The sequence below is a fragment of the Hyperoodon ampullatus genome (assembly GCF_949752795.1).
Source record: "Hyperoodon ampullatus genome assembly, chromosome: 6".
In the NCBI taxonomy this organism is placed as follows: Eukaryota; Metazoa; Chordata; class Mammalia; order Artiodactyla; family Ziphiidae; genus Hyperoodon; species Hyperoodon ampullatus.
In genome coordinates this window covers 34510759-34527988 of record NC_136919.1, presented here as the reverse complement: position 1 = coordinate 34527988, position 17230 = coordinate 34510759, and the positions used below count along the sequence as shown (strand labels likewise).

Genomic DNA, 17230 nt, shown 5'->3' with positions numbered 1-17230 from the left:
GAGGCGTTAGGTATTCCACACGGGTTGAAAGAAGGTTCATAGGCTCACGGCCGTTGGGACCATTTAATTCTCACAGCAGAAACAATTGAGAGCTTTGACTCTTTGCTGAGACATAAATACAGTTTGGCCTGAAGATGGTTTATGAGCCTGGAACAGGGGCTGATCAGTAGTGAATCAGGAATGCGACACGAAGTCTCAGTGTTTAGACTGATCTCTCCATCGGTCGAAGCCAGTGTGGTGCTCTGTTCTGGACCCCTTAAGCCTACAACCTGCCCACCCAGACCTCATGTTGCACGTGGAGAGCCCCACGCCCCTGGTTGAAAGCGAACCCTGGTCGTCACTGCCTCCTTTCACTGACTCACATACCAAGACGACTTTCTTCTAAGATTGTTCTCACTTCCTTGTTGATCAAAACCAAGGGCAGTTGTTTCTGTAAATTTTCTTTTTAATTAATTTATTTTATTTTTGGCTGCGTTGGTTCTTTGTTGCTGCACGTGGGCTGTTTCTCTAGTTGCGGTGAGCGGGGGCTACTCTTCGTTGCGGTGCATGGGCTTCTCATTGCAGTGGGTTCTCTTGTTGCAGAGCACGGGCTCTAGGCATGCGGGCTTCAGTAGTTGTGGCTCGCGGGCTCTAGAGTGCAGGCTCGGTAGTTACGGCGCACAGGCTAGGTTGCTCCGCAGCATGTGGGATCTTCCCGGACCAGGGCTCGAACCCATGTCCCCTGCAGATTCTTAACCACTGCGCCACCAGGGAAGTCCCCAAGGGCAGTTGTTTTTTCTGCGTCCTCTGAGTTCTAAGAGGTTGTTAGCCAGGTAAATCAGGAAATTAATCACATGTGCCCTGTTTTACCAGAATTGAATTTCCAGGAGCTGCCCAGCCTGTGGATGTCCCCCACGCACCGTGTCTTGACTTCTGTGTTAGTTTGTGAGCAAATCATCTACTTTGCGTTCTGCCACAGCTTCCCTGCCCTCCAGACAAAACTGGAATTGCCCCCACCCCACCCCACCATGAGATCTATTTGTGTTGGACCATGTGGCCCTGTATCCCAGCTGTAGCCAAGGCTACATGTGAAGTAGGCTCTCAGCAGCCATGTGTTGAATTGGGCTTAAGAAACATTTCTTGTTTGCTGGACATGGCTCATGTGTTTGGAGCCAAAGAGGTGAATGAACTGACCAGAGAAACAGTGGGATGAGGTGGAAAGAACTCTGTCCACCTGTCTAAGGATCCGGAAGGCCGGGTCCTGATTCTAGCTCTGCTACTTGTGAGCAATATAAACTTGGTCACGTAACCTCTCTGAGGCTCAGGCTCCTTCTCTGCAAAATGGGGTCATGGAACCTTTGTAAACATGGAGATCCTCTTCAACTGGGAGATGGAATTTATAAGTTGGAGAGCCTGGCCTTCAGTCCAGCAGATCAGGGATACTTCTGCACAGTCTTTGCATCAGTAGATTCCAGTTTTGAGTCACCAGATCTTGCCGATGGCTGAGATGCTATTTCTCACTCACGATGAAGTTTCAAGGTAACTTTATGGGGTAATTTCAGATATTTGTGTTTACGACATCCTGGAGTAAACAGTTTATGTTTCTTTGTGATGACTTAGTAGTGATGGCAATGGGGACAGAGACCCCTGGGCTGCTTTGTGTGCGTGTGCGTGTAATAGAGAGCTAGTTTCCTGCTAAGGCTCAGAGAAAACTAGCAAGTTACCAAGTTGTGGGGTGGGGTTAGGAGCTAGTCACTCACCATGAATTCGCACTTCCTAGAAACAGTTGAAAGATGCCTTGAGGTAGGTGCCTTCTGGGAACCGCTGGCCAGGAAGCCCACCATGAGAACAGGTAGAGTTCCGAGAGCTGTTTAAACAGGAGTGTTTACGAACTTGGAAAGGAAGGAGTTGATCTCCAGGGACCAACAGGGATTTACCAAAAATCCCAAAGCCTCGTTAGCCTCAGTGTTTCTTTAAATGGCATTACTAGATCACAGACTTCCTGTACCTCAGTGTTTGTTCAGCATTTGGCAAAAAGTATATCGTGTTACTCCTGTGGACACGTGAGAGACACAAGGTTTGGACAGAAGTGATAATAATTCCTGTGTGTGTATAGGACACCGCAGTTTACAGTGCACGCTCATTTGCTTTCTTGCTTTTTTATTAACATAATGACTTAGCAAGGTGGACGGGGTGGAGGAGAGTACCCCATTTTTCAGATGGAGAGGCTGAGTCTCGGGGTGGGGCTTGCCTAGAGTCACCGTCATATTGCTAGAAAAGAAACAGAGCTGGTTTTCCAACCCAACATTTTTTTAAATAAATTTATTTATTTTATTTATTTATTTTTGGCTGCATTGAGTCTTCATTGCTGCGCACAGGCTTCCTCTATTTGCAGCGAGCGGGGGCTACTCTTCGTTGCGGTGCACGGGCTTCTCGTTGCAGTGGCTTCTCTTGTTGTGGAGCATGGGCTCTAGGCGTGTGGGCTTCAGTAGTTGTGGTGCGCGGGCTCAGTAGTTGTGGCTCACGGGCTTAGTTGCTCCCGGCATGTGGGATCTTCCCAGACCAGGGCTCGAGCCCAATTCCCCTGCATTGGCAGGTGGATTCTTAACCACTGCACCACCAGGGAAGCCCCCAACCCAACATTTTTGCCTCTGAGAGGTCCAGGGCATGGCCCCCCTGTGGTAAAACTGCGTGTGTTTATAACCAGGCTGTGGCCACCATCAGATGGGTGCCTTACTACTGTAGAAATAAAGACTCCGCCCCTCCCCCACCCCGTACCCTCCACCCCTCACCCGTTCCTGATTATCAGATTTCCCATACGTTGTAAAACTAAGATCAGTAAGTGGTATATGGGATAATAACCAGGGGGGTTAACCTTTTAATAATGTTCTTAAAAGGATAGATTGTGGGCCAATTTAAATAAGATGACATTTAATTGGAGCAAATGCAAAAGTCTGCACTTAGGTTTCGAAACCTTCGCCACACTTGTTTTGGTTATTTTTTAACCCATATATAAATGTCCAGAACTTGATAATATTTTGTAGAAGGCATAGCATTTTCATCAGCCAAAAGGGCAGGCCACAGTGTGGTATGGTTTTCAAAACACCAGTGTTCTAGACTGCTTTAGAACAGACAGGGAGTCAGGAAAGGGAGATGGTAGTACCAGGGTTCTCCATCCAGGTCCCAGCTGGCTGTAGAGAATTCCCAGTGGAGATGAACCAGGAAGATCAGACTTGTGCAAAGTGGGTTGTTTGAAGACTGTCTTGGGAACTGAGGACTCTCCTAAATCCACGTCAGCAGTTATGTTTTCGAGCTTTAGAAGGTCGAATGATAAAGAAGCAAAGATGAACAGGACAGGGTGCCGCCAACAGGAAGTTTAGTGATGATGATTGTCACCTGAAAGTGGCCATGGGGATTGGCTTGTTGCAGGTGGGGACAGCAATGGGGATGTAGGGGAGGAGGACACCTAGGCAAAGGAATGACACAGGCAACACTGTAGGGGTGGGACCTGCTGTCTGTGGTGAGTGGGCGTCGTGGTTGGAGAACACGTTTGCCTGGAGCCCAGGGTACACGTGAGGCCTGTGGGAGAGAGAAGGAGTATTGGGCTGGGCGGCATAGATTATGCAGAATCCCTAGCACCAGGCCAAGAAGCCTGCGCTTCATCCTCTGGTGGATGTTTCTGTGCAGAAAAGTGACTGAGATGAGGGCTGTGTTGTATGAGGACCATTCTGGCAAACACAAGGAAGATGGGCTTTAGGAGGGAGACACTAGAGGTAGTTGGACCACTCGGGGGGCTGTTGCTGTGGTCCATATATGAGGTGATGTGGCCTGAGCCACAATGGAGAGGAAGGAGAGAGCCTTCTGAAGATGGGTGCAGAGGGGCGTGCCATCTGGTGGATGTGGAACTGGTGGATGGAAGAGAGCCTCGTGTGCCTGCAAGGCTCCTGAAATCCTTTCTCTGCCCAGATGTTATGCTTTCCACCAACTAGGATGTATACGCTTGACTAGCACTTGCACACACAGCTTATTTCCTCCTTTCAAACCTACCTGGGATGCACGGCATCTTATGCTATTGAGACTAATGAGATCTGGACGGATTGGCTTCTATCTTCTTTGTTCTTCCAGGACCACAGTCGACCTATTACATTGCAAGTGGGTCAACAGTAAGACATTGCCAGTTGCATCTATCTAAGAGGGTCAGGCTGGTTCATTTATTTGGGGGACAGTCAAGATATCCGCTGTCCAGCAGTCTTCCTTATCGGGACTATGTCTGGGAACCAGTAAATAGGCAAAATCAGAACCTCTGACTGGCTAACAAAGATATCACGATGTCCATACCCTTCCCTGCTGGCTGCCTGCCTGACCCAGTCTTTAACCGGCAACTCTGTACTCTTATTTTACACATGATTTTAATGCATGTGGTTATTTTTAGCTCCTCTCAGATCAGAAGGAGCTGCTATAGAGAGACATACTGTCTCCAAACCACTGGTTGCTGGTCCCTGTAAAAAATGATGTGCTGAGACGGGAGGAAGAAAAACTAGGCAACGTGGCTGTAAGAACTCGAGGGTAGAGCTCTCTAGATCCTGCTGTGTTTGGGGACAGCTCTCCATACATGTCTTGTAGTTGGTAGATTTCAGGATGGTGATGGGGACTTTGTAAGGTTTTACATTGAGTATATTCTGTTTGGGAAGGCAGGGAGGTAAGTGGTATTGCTACTTATGGGCTCAGGTCTTAAGCTGTTTAGGATGACGTTGCTCCGCAAGAAGGACTTGTTCTTCTGTAGCTTCCTGTAGCTGCTCCCTTCCAGACCTTGTGACCCCAGCATACCCCAATGCCTAGAAGGGTGGCTGGCATTTGATGAGCAGTTGGTAAATATTTGTTGAATGAATGAAGGAATGGATTCATCACAGAGGGGGAGACCCAGTTAATGATGAGGCAACAAGGAACAGCTTCCATTCTTGTCACATTAACAGATCTCCTGGTGTAATCACTAGACAGCACTTCACATAATGGCCACAAAATTGTGTTTAGGTAAATGGCCTTGGAAGTACAGCACAGTTCCCTAGATGCTTGTTCATGGAAAACTTAATTTGAAAAGATTTTAGTGAGTGTATTCTCATTTTTAGCCCTGCCGCTTGTGAAATATCAGTCTGTTTTTCGTGCTTCGGCATGGCCCATCTGGAAGATTTGTTTCGTGGCCCCATCTATCCGTCCAATCCATCCATCCATCCATCCATCCATCCATCCAGCAAACAGACATTTGTGGAGTGCCTGCTGGGTGCCAGCCAAGCATGTGTTTTGGGGATGGAGGGAAGAGAGAGTGGTAATCCAGGTGAACACAGCTGGTCTCTGCCCTTGGGAGTGCTCAGTCTGAAGCAGGAATAAGACAGGAACATGGGCAGCTGTGGTGCAGTGTGATAAGTGTGTATGTAATGAAGGCATGGGCCTGCTTGTGGGAACCCAGAAGAGGGGCACTTACTGCCTTGGAGCGGGCGGGGAGAGTAGAGTTGGGGAAGCTGCCGAAGGAGGGAATGTTTGGGCCAGTAAGCCCGAGATGACAGCTTGTGGGCTTCTAGGGGCTGCCCTGAGTAAGTTGTCCTGGCTGGCAGTGCAGATGAGTTATCTGGAACCTTCTCAGTTTTGAGACTGGACACTCTGTGGGCAGGGAGGAGTGAAAGATGGTTGATTCAAGGGCTGTGGTCTTGACCCTCCTGTCTCCAACCTGCCCTTAACTCCCTGGGACCTGTTTCAAGGACCCTTCTGTTCATTCCAGCCCTCATAATTTCACCAGATTCTTTTTAGAGCAGGAAAGGTCCATTGGGAATTCTCTTTTCCAGCAGAAGAGACCAAAGAGCATACTTGGGGGGGAGGGAGGTGAGTGGGGGGAAGTGTTTATAGGTGAGTGAAAATAGTGTTTCCTATCCACCAGACCCTGCTGTATGCCACCTCCAAGTCCAGCTGAGTGAGGATCTGTCAGCAGAGGAGCCAGTCTGGCATTGGCAGAAGGGACTCACTGCCCCTAGAAGGGTTCTTTTCATAACCGCCACCTTGAGCTCATTCTAAATTAAGAGCCACTTTAGAAAGACATCAGAAAAGTAAAATTTGGAATGACCTAGACAGAAACTTGGGCTAACCTCCCTCATTTTACATGTAGGGAACTGTGCTTTTTCAGTTCATTCTCTGAGAGTGTTAAAATTACATACCTGGATGGTAAGCCCTGAACCAAAATAGACCCAGGTGGGGAGCAGGTTGGATTTGGGGTCATTTGAGTTTTGGTGGCCCTGTATATTCAGGGCGCCATGGCCATGTCTGATTTGCAGCTGCAGGGGAAGTCCAGGATGACCGTATGGATTGGGGGAAATTGTGAATTGCTTAAGGTTGGAGTTAATGGTGCATCTGGGACTAGAGCACAGGTCTCTTGCTTTCTCCCAGCACAGTTCTTTCTGCCACATCCTGCTGCTAAAGCTTTACTCTAACTATGTTTTTCCCACTAGGAAACCCACTAATGAAGCATTGGCACCGTGATAATAGGTGTTGCATGGGGCCAATAGCACTGGATAGTAATTGGAAGAAATACATCCAGAAGATGGATTGTTATGGGCAAGGAGGGAGAGTGCCAGAATTGTGATTTTTTTTTTTTTGAAATTGTATTTGCTGCCTAACAACTGCCAAAAGACCAGTGTTAAAAAAAAACTTGGGAAGAAAACCATCCATAGTTTCTCCATGCTAACACAGCTGTTTTAGTTTTTGCCAATTTCCTGTTTTTATCAAGTAGTCCATGTACAGTGCATACATATTTTTATGTAGTTGGGATCACAGCTTGCTATTAACAGAGTTAAGTACTCTGTTTACTTAACGTTTGTCATAAGAATTTTCCATATTTCTGTCTCATCTTCATAATTCTTTTTGGTTATGGCCGAATAGTATTCTGGAGTGCTGGTGGGCCCCGGTGCTGTGTTCTGTGATTGGAGTTTCAGTTGTTCCTCTTTTTGGCCTCCCGTGATCCTGCCTTATTTCTCCAGTAGATTGATTTATAGAGAACACCACTGTGCGTCAAGTCTTCCGCTTCTTTTGAATTGATGCCTTCAGAGGAGTATTTCCAGGAAGGAAAGAGACTGTAATTCATTGATGTAGTTTTGATTGTTTTTTGTTATTGTTGTTTCTTTGTATAACGTCAGTACAGATGTACAAAGAAAGCAAAGGTACAGTTTCATGAACCACTGGAAGGTAGACAGACACCCTTGTACCACCACCTACGTCCAACGCTGGAACCCTGCCAGCCGGCCGCAAGTCCACTGTTGCCCCCTCCCTGCGCCCCCTCCAAGCCCCAAGAGCAAAAACTACTCTGACTTTATTACAGTCACTTCTTTACTATCTTTCCAAGTTTGCTCACCCAAGTGTGCATCCCTAGATATTGCAAGTTAAGCTTTCCTTTTTTAAAAAAAACGTCTTTTAAATCTCTTTTAATCTGTAGGTGTTCCCTCCATCTCTTCTCTTCCCTATAGTCTGTTTGTTGAGGAAACTAGGTCATTTGTCCTGAGGAGGTTCTAGAATTTCCCACAAGCTGGATCTCGCCAATTGCAGTCCCATGTAGTTTAGAACATTCCTCTGCATTTCCTACAGTTGGCAGTTGGATCTAGTGGTTGAATCAGTCCCAGGGTTGATTGTTTATTTCCTGTGGGAAGAGAGGTGTGGGGAACAAGATTATATCTTGGGTGGTGGGACGTTCTTCATGGCGAGGTACATAATGGTTGTCTGTCTGTCTCCTATTGCGATGTTAGTAGCCACTGGCGTCCAATGCTTAGAGCCTGCCATTCATTAGAAGTTGCAAAATTGTGATATTGCAATTCTGTTATTCCTTCATTTATTTGCTGGAATGCTACTATAAAGAAAAACTTTGTCTCTCTACTATTTTTAATTGTTTATTTATAGAGATTCACATACCATACAATTCACCTATCTGAAGCATGCAGTTTAGCGGTTTTTAGTATTTTCGTAGAGTTGTGCATCTATCACCACAATTAATTTTAGAACACTTCATTAACCTCCAAAAAATCCTACTCATCTTCGCTGTCACCCCACAAACCTGGCAGCCCTAAGCAATTACTAATCTAATTTCTGTCTCTAGACTTACTGTTCTGGACATTTCAAATAATACGTGGTCATTTGTAACCAAGCTCTTTCACTTCGTATAATGTTTTCAGTATCCATCGATGTTGTAGCATGTATCAGAACTTTATTCCTTTTTTATGGCCAAATAATATTCCATTGTATGGATGTACTGCATTTTGTTTATCCATTCATCAGTTGATAGACATTTGGGTTGCTTCCACTTTTTGGCTATTAGGAATAACGCTGCTGTGAACATTTTTGTACCAGTTTCTACGTGAGCTTAATGTTTTCATTTTTCTTGGATATTTACCTGGAAGTGTCACTGCTGGGTCAAATGGTAACTCTAGGTTTAACCGTTTAAGAAACTGCCAGGCTGTTTCCTAAATCAGCTACACAATTTGACATTCCTGTCAGCAGTATAAGAGGGTTCCAATTTCTCCAACGTTGGTTATCTGTCTTTTTTATTATAGCCCTCCTAGTGGGTGTGAAGTGTCTGATTGTGGTTTTGATTTGCATTTCCCTGATGAGTGATGATGTTGAGCATCTTTTCATATGCTTATTGGCTGTTTTTCTATCTTTGGAGAACCATCTATCTACCTAATCTATATATCTATCTATTTCCTTGACCTAATTTTTAATTGAATATTTGTCTCTTTATTATTGAGTTGTAATAATTCTTTGTATGTTCTAGATAGAAGTCCCTTGTCAGAAGTATGATTTGTAAAATTTTCTCCCATTCAGGGTTGTCTTTGTACTTTCCTGATATCTTGGTGTTCTTTGAAGCATAAAAGTTTTACATTTTTGCCGATGTCCAGTTTGTTTTTTCTTTTGTTGCTTGCACTTTTGGTGTTTTATCTAAGAAACTGTTGCCTAATCCAAGGTCATGAAGATTTGTGTGTATGTTTTATTCTGAGTTTTATAGTTTTAACTCTTACATTTAGGTCTTTGATTCATTTTGAGTTAATTTTTGTATATGTTGTCATCTGCTCTTTGGTTACTCAGTGCTACGGCTAAAGGCAGGATCAATGCTTGATTTTTTTTTTTCCCATTTATTTACCATTTATCATAATAAATCATTGGTTCCCTAATCATCCTGTGAAGTTGTAGTCTGGTGGGTTTTTGTTGTCATTATGTATGTATGCTTAGATTTAATCATGAGTTTGTATTATAATACAAATAATTACATTTTAAAAAATCTGTGTACTGTGACACAGGTATGCAATAGAGAGAGAAAAATGATTTTGTGGTTTTTTTCTTTTTTTAATCTTGTTTCTTATCCAGTTGTCACATCCTAAATTTTCATCTACCCAATTGTCTTCCAGAAACATGCCAAAGGCCAAGATTTGTTTGATCAGATTGTGTACCACTTGGACCTGGTGGAAACAGATTACTTTGGCCTCCAGTTCCTTGACTCTGCCCAGGTTGCGGTATGTATTCCTTTGATTCCTTATGGGATGGATTGGCTTTTCATGCTAATCACAGATCCATGGTTGCTAGAAATTGGTAGAGAAAAACTGTGATATTGTTGCAAAAAATTGGTAGGAGTAAAACTGTGATATTGTTGCAGTAAGGAGCATTGGGATGGAGGTGCTGGTGCCCATGTGAGATGATGCATCCGTGGTGCCCCACCCTGGAGATGGCCAGTACCTGGGAAAGGAAGAGGAAGATGTGTTCCCGTTACACATGGGGTTGCACTAGGGGAACCTTTCCAATCATAGGGATGCAGTGTGGGCACATCTCTAGAGTAGGTAGAGAGAAGAAATATCATTATAGGAATTCTTTTAAGGATGCTGCTTGTATTTAACCAGCAGAAGAGGCTGTGCTACCCTCCTCTCCTGGACTCTTGCCAGGTGTAGCAAGCAGGTGCTGTGAACACAGCTGAATTGCAGCCGGGCTTAGTGGGCTCAGGGGCTGGGCAGTCGGAGCGGGTCTTGGCATTGCTTGAGAACCATCTTGCAGGCTCCAGCAGGTTGCGTTAGGTCAGCAAAGACTTCCCCCGCTTTGCCTGAGACAGAACTGTGTGCAGTGGAGGTGCTCAAGTGTGTGAACTCGACACAGCTCAGAACCACTCTTTCATTTATTTTAATTTCTTTATTTATTTTATAACTGACCTACAGTACTATGTTAGTTCCTGTTACACAACGTAGTAATTCAGTATTTCTGTACATGGCTAAGTGATCACCCTGAAAGCCTATTTACGACCTGTCACCATATAGAGATACTACCTTGTTACTGACTATATTCTCCACACTGTACATTTCATACCTGTGACTCACTTATTTTGCAACTACTGGATGTTTGTATGTCTTAATCTCCCTCACCTATTTCTATCTCCCTCCTTCCCCCCTGGCAACCACCTGTTTGTTCTCTGTATCTGTAACTCTGTTTCTGTTTTGTAATGTTTGTTCATTTGTTCTGTTTCTTAGATTCCACATGTAAGTGATATCATACCATGTTTGTTTTTCACTATCTGACTTATTTCACTTAGCATAATACCCTCTAGGTCCCTCCATATTGTCACAAATGGCAAGATTTTATTATTTTTTTATGCATGAGTAATATTCCATTGCGTATGTATTATAGATACCACATCTTCTTTATGCATTCATCTATTGATGGGCACTTGGGTTGCTTCCATATCTTGGCTTGTAAATAACAGTGCAAGGAACATAGGGGTGCATATATCTTTTCTAATTAGTGTTTTTTTCCTTTGGATAAATATCCAGGAGTGAAAGTGCTGTATATATAGTAGTTCTATTTTTAATTTTTTGAGAAACCTCCACACTGTTTTCCATAGTGGCTGCATCAATTTACATTCCTACCAAAAGTACATGAGGGTTCCCTTTTCTCCACATCCTCGTCAATACTTGTTATTTGTTGTGTTTTTAATAATAGCCATTCTGACAGGTGTGAGGTGATAGATACCTCATTGTGGTTTAGATTTGCATTTTCCTGATGGTTAGTGATATTGAGCATCTTCTCGTTTCTGTTGGCCATCTGTATGTCTTCTTTGAGAAAATGTCTATTCAGATCCTCTGCCTGTTTTTAAATAGGATTGTTTGGGTTTTTTTTTTTTTTTTTTTTTTTTTTTTGTGGTACGCGGGCCTCTCACTGTTGTGGCCTCTTCCCGTTGCGGAGCACAGGCTCCGGACACGCAGGCCCAGTGGCCATGGCTCACGGGCCCAGCCGCTCCGTGGCATGTGGGATCTTCCCAGAATGGGGCACGAACCCGTGTCCCCTGCATCGTCAGGCGGACTCTCAACCACTGCACCACCAGGGAAGCCCTGTTTGGGTTTTTTGATGTTGAGTTGTATGAGGTCTTTGTATATTAACCCCTTATCAGATGTATCGCTTGCAAAGATTTTCTGTTGGTCAGTAGGTGGCATTTTCATTTTGCTGATAGTTGTCTTCACTGTGCAAAAGCTTTTTAGCTTGGTGTAGTCCCATTTGTTTATTTTTGCTTTTGTTTCCCTTGCCTGAGGAGACATATCCAAAAAATATTACTAAGACTACTGTCAAAGAGCATACTGCCTATGTTTTCTTCTAGAAGTTTTATGGTTTCAGGTCTTACATCTAAGTCTTTTATCTATTTTGAATTTATTTTTGTGCATAGTGTGAGATAGAAGTCCAATTTGATTCTTCTGCATGTAGCTGTCCAGATCTCCCAAAACCATTTATTGAAGAGACTGTCTGTGCCACATTGTATATTCTTGCCTCCTTTGTCATTGATTAATTGATCATATAAATGTGGGTTCATTTCTGGGCTCTCTATTCTGTTCCATTGACCTATATGTCTGTTTTTGTGTCTGTACCATACCGTTTAGACTACTGTAGCTTTGTAGTATAGCTTGAAATCAGGGAATGTGATACCTCCAGGTTTGTTCTTTTAAAAAGCAGGAAAGACTTCAGGGTCTCCCTTCCCAACAAAATCTAGCTTTGGGTTTCAAAGAGAACTTATTCAGCAATCTAAAAGTTATTTATTAAGTGCCTGTTATGCACTGGGTCCTATTCCAAGCAGTGGATAATGCAGTGGATGTATGTAATACCTATGTAACATGACTGGTGGTAATAAGTGTTAAGAAAAATAAAGCAGAGTGAGGCGTTAGACAAAGTAAAGGGAGGGTGAGGGAATAGACAGAGTAAGGGGCAGTGCTATTTTAGACAGCGTATGAAAGGGTGAGTTCCCTGGTAGGAGATGTTTGAGCTGGGACCTGGAGCTCCTCATCTGTGGCTAAGCCCTTCTACCTGAAAGACACTTTTTAGGTACTTCCTGGGGGCTACCCATGACGGTTGTAAGGAGATGCTCAAAGTTGATGCCTGGAAATTGGGTCTGCCTGAGATGGTTACTGTGATGCTCAGTCTGCGGTGATATGGTGGAGCCAGGACTTAAGTGCTCCCAGGCTACAGTGCCTGCTGGGCAGACACTCCCCTCTGCTCCCACTGGATGCCCCCTCTACACCACTGACTTCCTCTCCACCTTCAGGACCTCCTGTCTGCTGACAGCCCACTACCCCACCCCGCTGACTATTGCCACGAACACCCCAGCTGCCTCCTTGAGTTCGTGGTCCTGATTCCTTCCTGTGAGCCAGAGACTCTCACTCTGGCCACTGTGGCCCTGGGGAGGGCAGACCAGCTTTTCCCTGTCCCCTCCCCCATGCAGTTCTGCTTCCTTTGAGGTTGGACCACCCAGTGCTGTGTCGTCTGACCTCAGCGCTCTCCTTCCCATCCTTCAAGGCCTCTGGTGCCTGTTTTTCTCTTCCCTGGGCAACCTCAGAACTCAAATTGCTGACCCCTCTAAACATTCCAGACATGGTTTCCTCTCACTGAAGCTTCATTTGAGCAAACCTCACACTTCTGGTCCTGTCACCACCCCAATCACTCCAAGATCCAGAATTCTGTCATTTCTCATCGCATGACAACGTCCCGTGATCGCATCCTTCCAGTTCCTCTACACGTGGCCTTGGCCCACGACAACCCCTCCTACTCTGTCCTTCCTCCCAGCCTGGCGAAGCTCAGCTGTCTCACCCGTGTTCCCACTTGCCCTTTGATTCTCCTGCTCCCCTGACTGTCCCCTGGCCTCCCTTTGACACGCACGCAGGCCCATATGCTTCCTCTGCTGCTTCTCCCAGGCTGCCGGGCATTGCTGGAGAGCCACGGGCTGTGCGTTTTGGCACCAGCACAAATCACAGATCACAGGTTCAGCAGAGTCCAAGCCCCCGAGCTGCTCTTGGAGCCTCATTAACCCCCAGTGGACTCTGGGGGTTAATCCCAACTCTGGAATGCCCCAGGGTTCCCCTCTGACTCTGGATCACAGACCCGTAGTCCAGTTCCCACAAAGACTGGTCTCACGGTTGGCCTTGCCACCTACTGAGAAGACCGAGTCATTTAGCTGAAACGCCTTGAGTTTTCTTCCCTGCATCTCAAAGTTTCTTTTTTCTCTCTGTCCATCCTTTTTACTACTTTGTTTTAAGGGAGTTGGCCTGTTCCTCCAGCATTTACTCACTATACCTGCGTCAGAGTTCCATTTCCAGTTGCTTCCTGGGTGCTGAGTTTAGAGTCCTCCTTGCTGTCCCCAGCATCTGACACTTGCCAGCCCTCCTCATCCCGGAAACTCTTCTCTGTTCTGCCTTCTCCTGTTGTCCTAACGTGTGGTATCTTCGGCTTCAGATTGTTTATGGCCCTGGACTGAGTCAGACCTGGACCTTACTCTTGATCTGCCCCAACTCATTTGATGGGCTTCAGATAAGCCACCTTTTCTCCCTTGGGCTCAGTTTTCTCATCTGTAAAACGGGGTTCTTTTATTTATTTACTTATTTTTGGCTGTGTTGGTTCTTCATTGCTGTGTGGGCTTTCTCTAGTTGCGGCGAGTGGGGGCTACTCTTCGTTGCGGTGTGTGGGCTTCTCATTGCGGTGGCTTCTCTTGAAGAGCACGGGCTCTAGGCCTGCGGACTTCAGTAGTTGTGGCTCGCAGGCTCTAGAGCACAGGCTTAGTAGTTGTGACGCACAGGCTTAGTTGCTCCGCGGCACATGGGATCTTCCCGGACCAGGGATTGAATGTGTCCCCTGCATTGACAGGTGGATTCTTAACCACTGTGCCAGCAGGGAAGCCCCTCTTTTTTTTCTTTTGACCACCCCAGGCAGCATGTGTAATCTTAGTTCCCCAACCAAGGATCAAACCCGCGCCCCCTGCAGTGGAAGCGTGGAGTCTTAACCACCGGACTGCCAGGAAAATCCCTAAAATGGGGTTCTTGGACCTGTTCTCCCAAGAGCTCTTCTAGTTCTAATGTCCAGTGATTCTGAGTCTAAAGGAGAGGCAGGTGTGTCTGCCCCACAAATCTTCTCTAGTCATGGAGAAGATACCTGTTATTTCTGCCATTAGAGCCAAGTACCTGTTGTTCTGGTGGCGTGTCCTCATCCCCAGGCGACTGCTTTCCAGCCACACGGGTTCCCAGAAAGCCAAGGATGTGACTCCACTATGAAAGACTCTGCTGTGAGCCTCTGCTCACTTGGCTGCCAGGCTTTCCCGTCCGCTGGTGCCCTGGCCCTGTGCAGCAGGGGGGATGTTCACGGTGAGATCCAGGCGTCCTTCCCAGGCCACACACCTGCAGATGCTCAGATTCTGCAGGTGCTAAAGCCTTTCAAGCATGCAGCTCTGTGAATATGATGCGCTTTTCTTCCCCACAAGAGCAGGCGTAGGGTCCTCATCTGCCGAACTCTGAGGATCCTAGAGATGTGGGGCAGCGACAGCTCCCAGGCCTCTTCTTCTCATCGGTTTGACATCTAAGCTGGGTTCATTGTAGGCTGGGTCTGGTACTGCCCGCACCTTGCTTGTGCTGGTTCCCCTCCCGGAACACCCTTTCTCATCCCGTTTAAACCTCTGGCCATCTTTCAAGACCACCTCCGATGACAGCCCTTCGTGCAGCATGTCCTGAACTCCCAAAATGTTTTTCCTCCTCTCTGTAAACCTGAGCTTATTTTGCCCTCCCTGGCAGTTTGCTCATTTGGCCTCAGGGTCATTATTTGTGTATATGAACAAACCTTTCTGATTAGATCCTAAGACTTAGGTCCTCCTCTTCTTAACTTGGTGACTATTGGTGACATGGCATACAACCTAGAACTTTCGTCTTTAGCCCCAGAAGGGACCTTAGGAGCCATTTGTCAAATTTCTCCATCTCTGGTGGTGAAACCAAAGTCCTTAGACCTTGGCAAGTCACTTAGTGAGTAGCACAGCTTGTGTGCGAACCCAGGTTTTATGATTTCGGGTTTTAAGTGTTCTTTTCGGTACACTGTACTCTGGAGCCTCAGTTTTCCTAACACCAAGGTGAACGTAGTAACATCCATTTCAGAGGGAAATTGAAGGACTCAGTGAGTTAATGGAAGAGAAAGGTTTTGTAATCCAGCACGGGTGTGGGTCTCTTCTTCCCAGCTGGGCAGGCCAGGGGGGACCAGAAGTCATCACAGCCCCCAGAGGTGATGCACTGAGGTTAGCTGGAACCTCAAGGCTGCCTTGTCCGTGGGAGAGACCTTAGCAATTTAGATGAGACCTCTGGGAAAGTTCGCTGAGCCAATGATTTTTCCCAAAGGCCTGGGACAAAGCAGTTGGTGGCAGGTGTGATAGAAGGGGGCCCAGAAGGGAATGGTCCACTTGGCCATTGGCTTATTGCCCCATAATTGAGGCTCCTGCAAGGAGTGACATCCCCACCCAGCCCCTGATATGCAAATCAGAGGGCTGGGGGTTCCAGGGTTCTTGGATCTCTGCATCCCCAGCTTATATTCCCAGCTTGCTGCAGAGCCAAGCCTGGTTTCCATAGTGCACAGCCCAGCCCTGAAGCAAGGTCAAAGTCTATTGGCATCGCCTATTTTTAGCAGTTGGGGCTGGGGCCTCCTCTTTCCCTTTTCCATATCAAAGCAGGAAAGCCACCCAGGAACCCACTCTGTAGCTGTCACTTTGGCACAGCTCAAAGCAGGGGCAGGGGTTCTATTTTTACATATCAAAGCTTTCTTCTGAGAGCCCAGGGCTCTGGCCTGCACCCACCCAGCTTTCTTAGACTGTTCTGGTAGGTGCTGTTTACTGAGTTTCTACTCTGGTGAGCTCTGAGGCAGGCAACAAACTAAAGGCTTTATATAACTCTTGTTTAACATTCAGTATTGATCTGTGAAGCTGGCCATAAAGCAGACCCGTTTCCCAGATGAGGAAGCTGAGGCTCACTAGAAACCTTGTAAAGGTTAAAGTAAGGGACAGAGCCAGGATTCAGAACCTGGTCTCTCATTCCAAAGGCCAGCACTTTCCACTGGGTTATACTGATTCCATTACACAAGGGAACATCACAGCCACGTACACACAGCCACACCCGTGGAAAGAAAACATTCAGTCAGTAGCCATTCAGCAAACTTTGACGTGGAGCTTACTCAGTGACAAGCTCTGTGGTGCAGAGGGAGACTGGACAGTGTCCCCACCTGCCACATTCTGGTGAGGGAGACAGACAAGTGGTCCCTTGGAAAACTGGGGGCTCCGTTTTTTTTTTATGATAAATATAAAATTATCCAATAAAATATCCACCACAGTTAGTGTACTTAAAGTATCTTAGGACTCAGAGTCTTGGAACAAAAAACCAATCCCAGAATTTCTGTGTTAAGATCCTGAAACCTGGAAAGTTAAGTCTCAGACTATACTGTTCACGGTTATAGACTATACTGTTCACTGTCCTCCCGTCTGTGAGCCTGGAGGCTGAGTGTTGCTGATCAGGTGATCAGGGTATCAGAGGGGAAGGGCGAACGTGGGGTGGGCCGCAGCCACAGAGGATGAGAGGACTTTGCCAGGCAGAGGAGTGGCAGGGATTTGGGGCTGGGGTAACCGTAGCCCCACCAAGCAGAAGTCTCCGTCCCCATCTCGGGGCGGGCGTTCTACAGGGTAGGTGTAGCCATCCTCAGTCCCTTCCAAAGCCCCTCCAAGTGTGAAAAGGGAGCATTTCATGGTAGTCCGTTTTGCAGCAAGGAATCCAGAAAAGGTGGTCTTTGGCCTTTGTCTCAGACTTGTGAGGTGTTTTTCATCTGGTTTTTGCAGCACGGAATCGGGTAGATGGGTAATTAGAGGCCCAGGGCTGTGAGGGGAGGTTGACACACAGACACGGTGACTGCT

General features: G+C 46.3%; 1 protein-coding gene across 5 annotated transcripts in view; it reads left to right on the top strand.

Moving 5' to 3' along the window:
• EPB41L4B (erythrocyte membrane protein band 4.1 like 4B) overlaps positions 1 to 17230 on the top strand; it is a gene marked incomplete at both ends in the record, with an annotated part of 140832 nt that overhangs the window by 29239 nt on the left and 94363 nt on the right. For all 5 annotated transcript variants that reach the window (XM_079707274.1, XM_079707272.1, XM_079707273.1 and 2 more), the window contains one exon: positions 9414 to 9518. In XM_079707274.1, coding sequence (XP_079563400.1) covers positions 9414 to 9518 — 105 coding nt within the window. The remainder of the gene's footprint in view (positions 1 to 9413; positions 9519 to 17230) is intronic.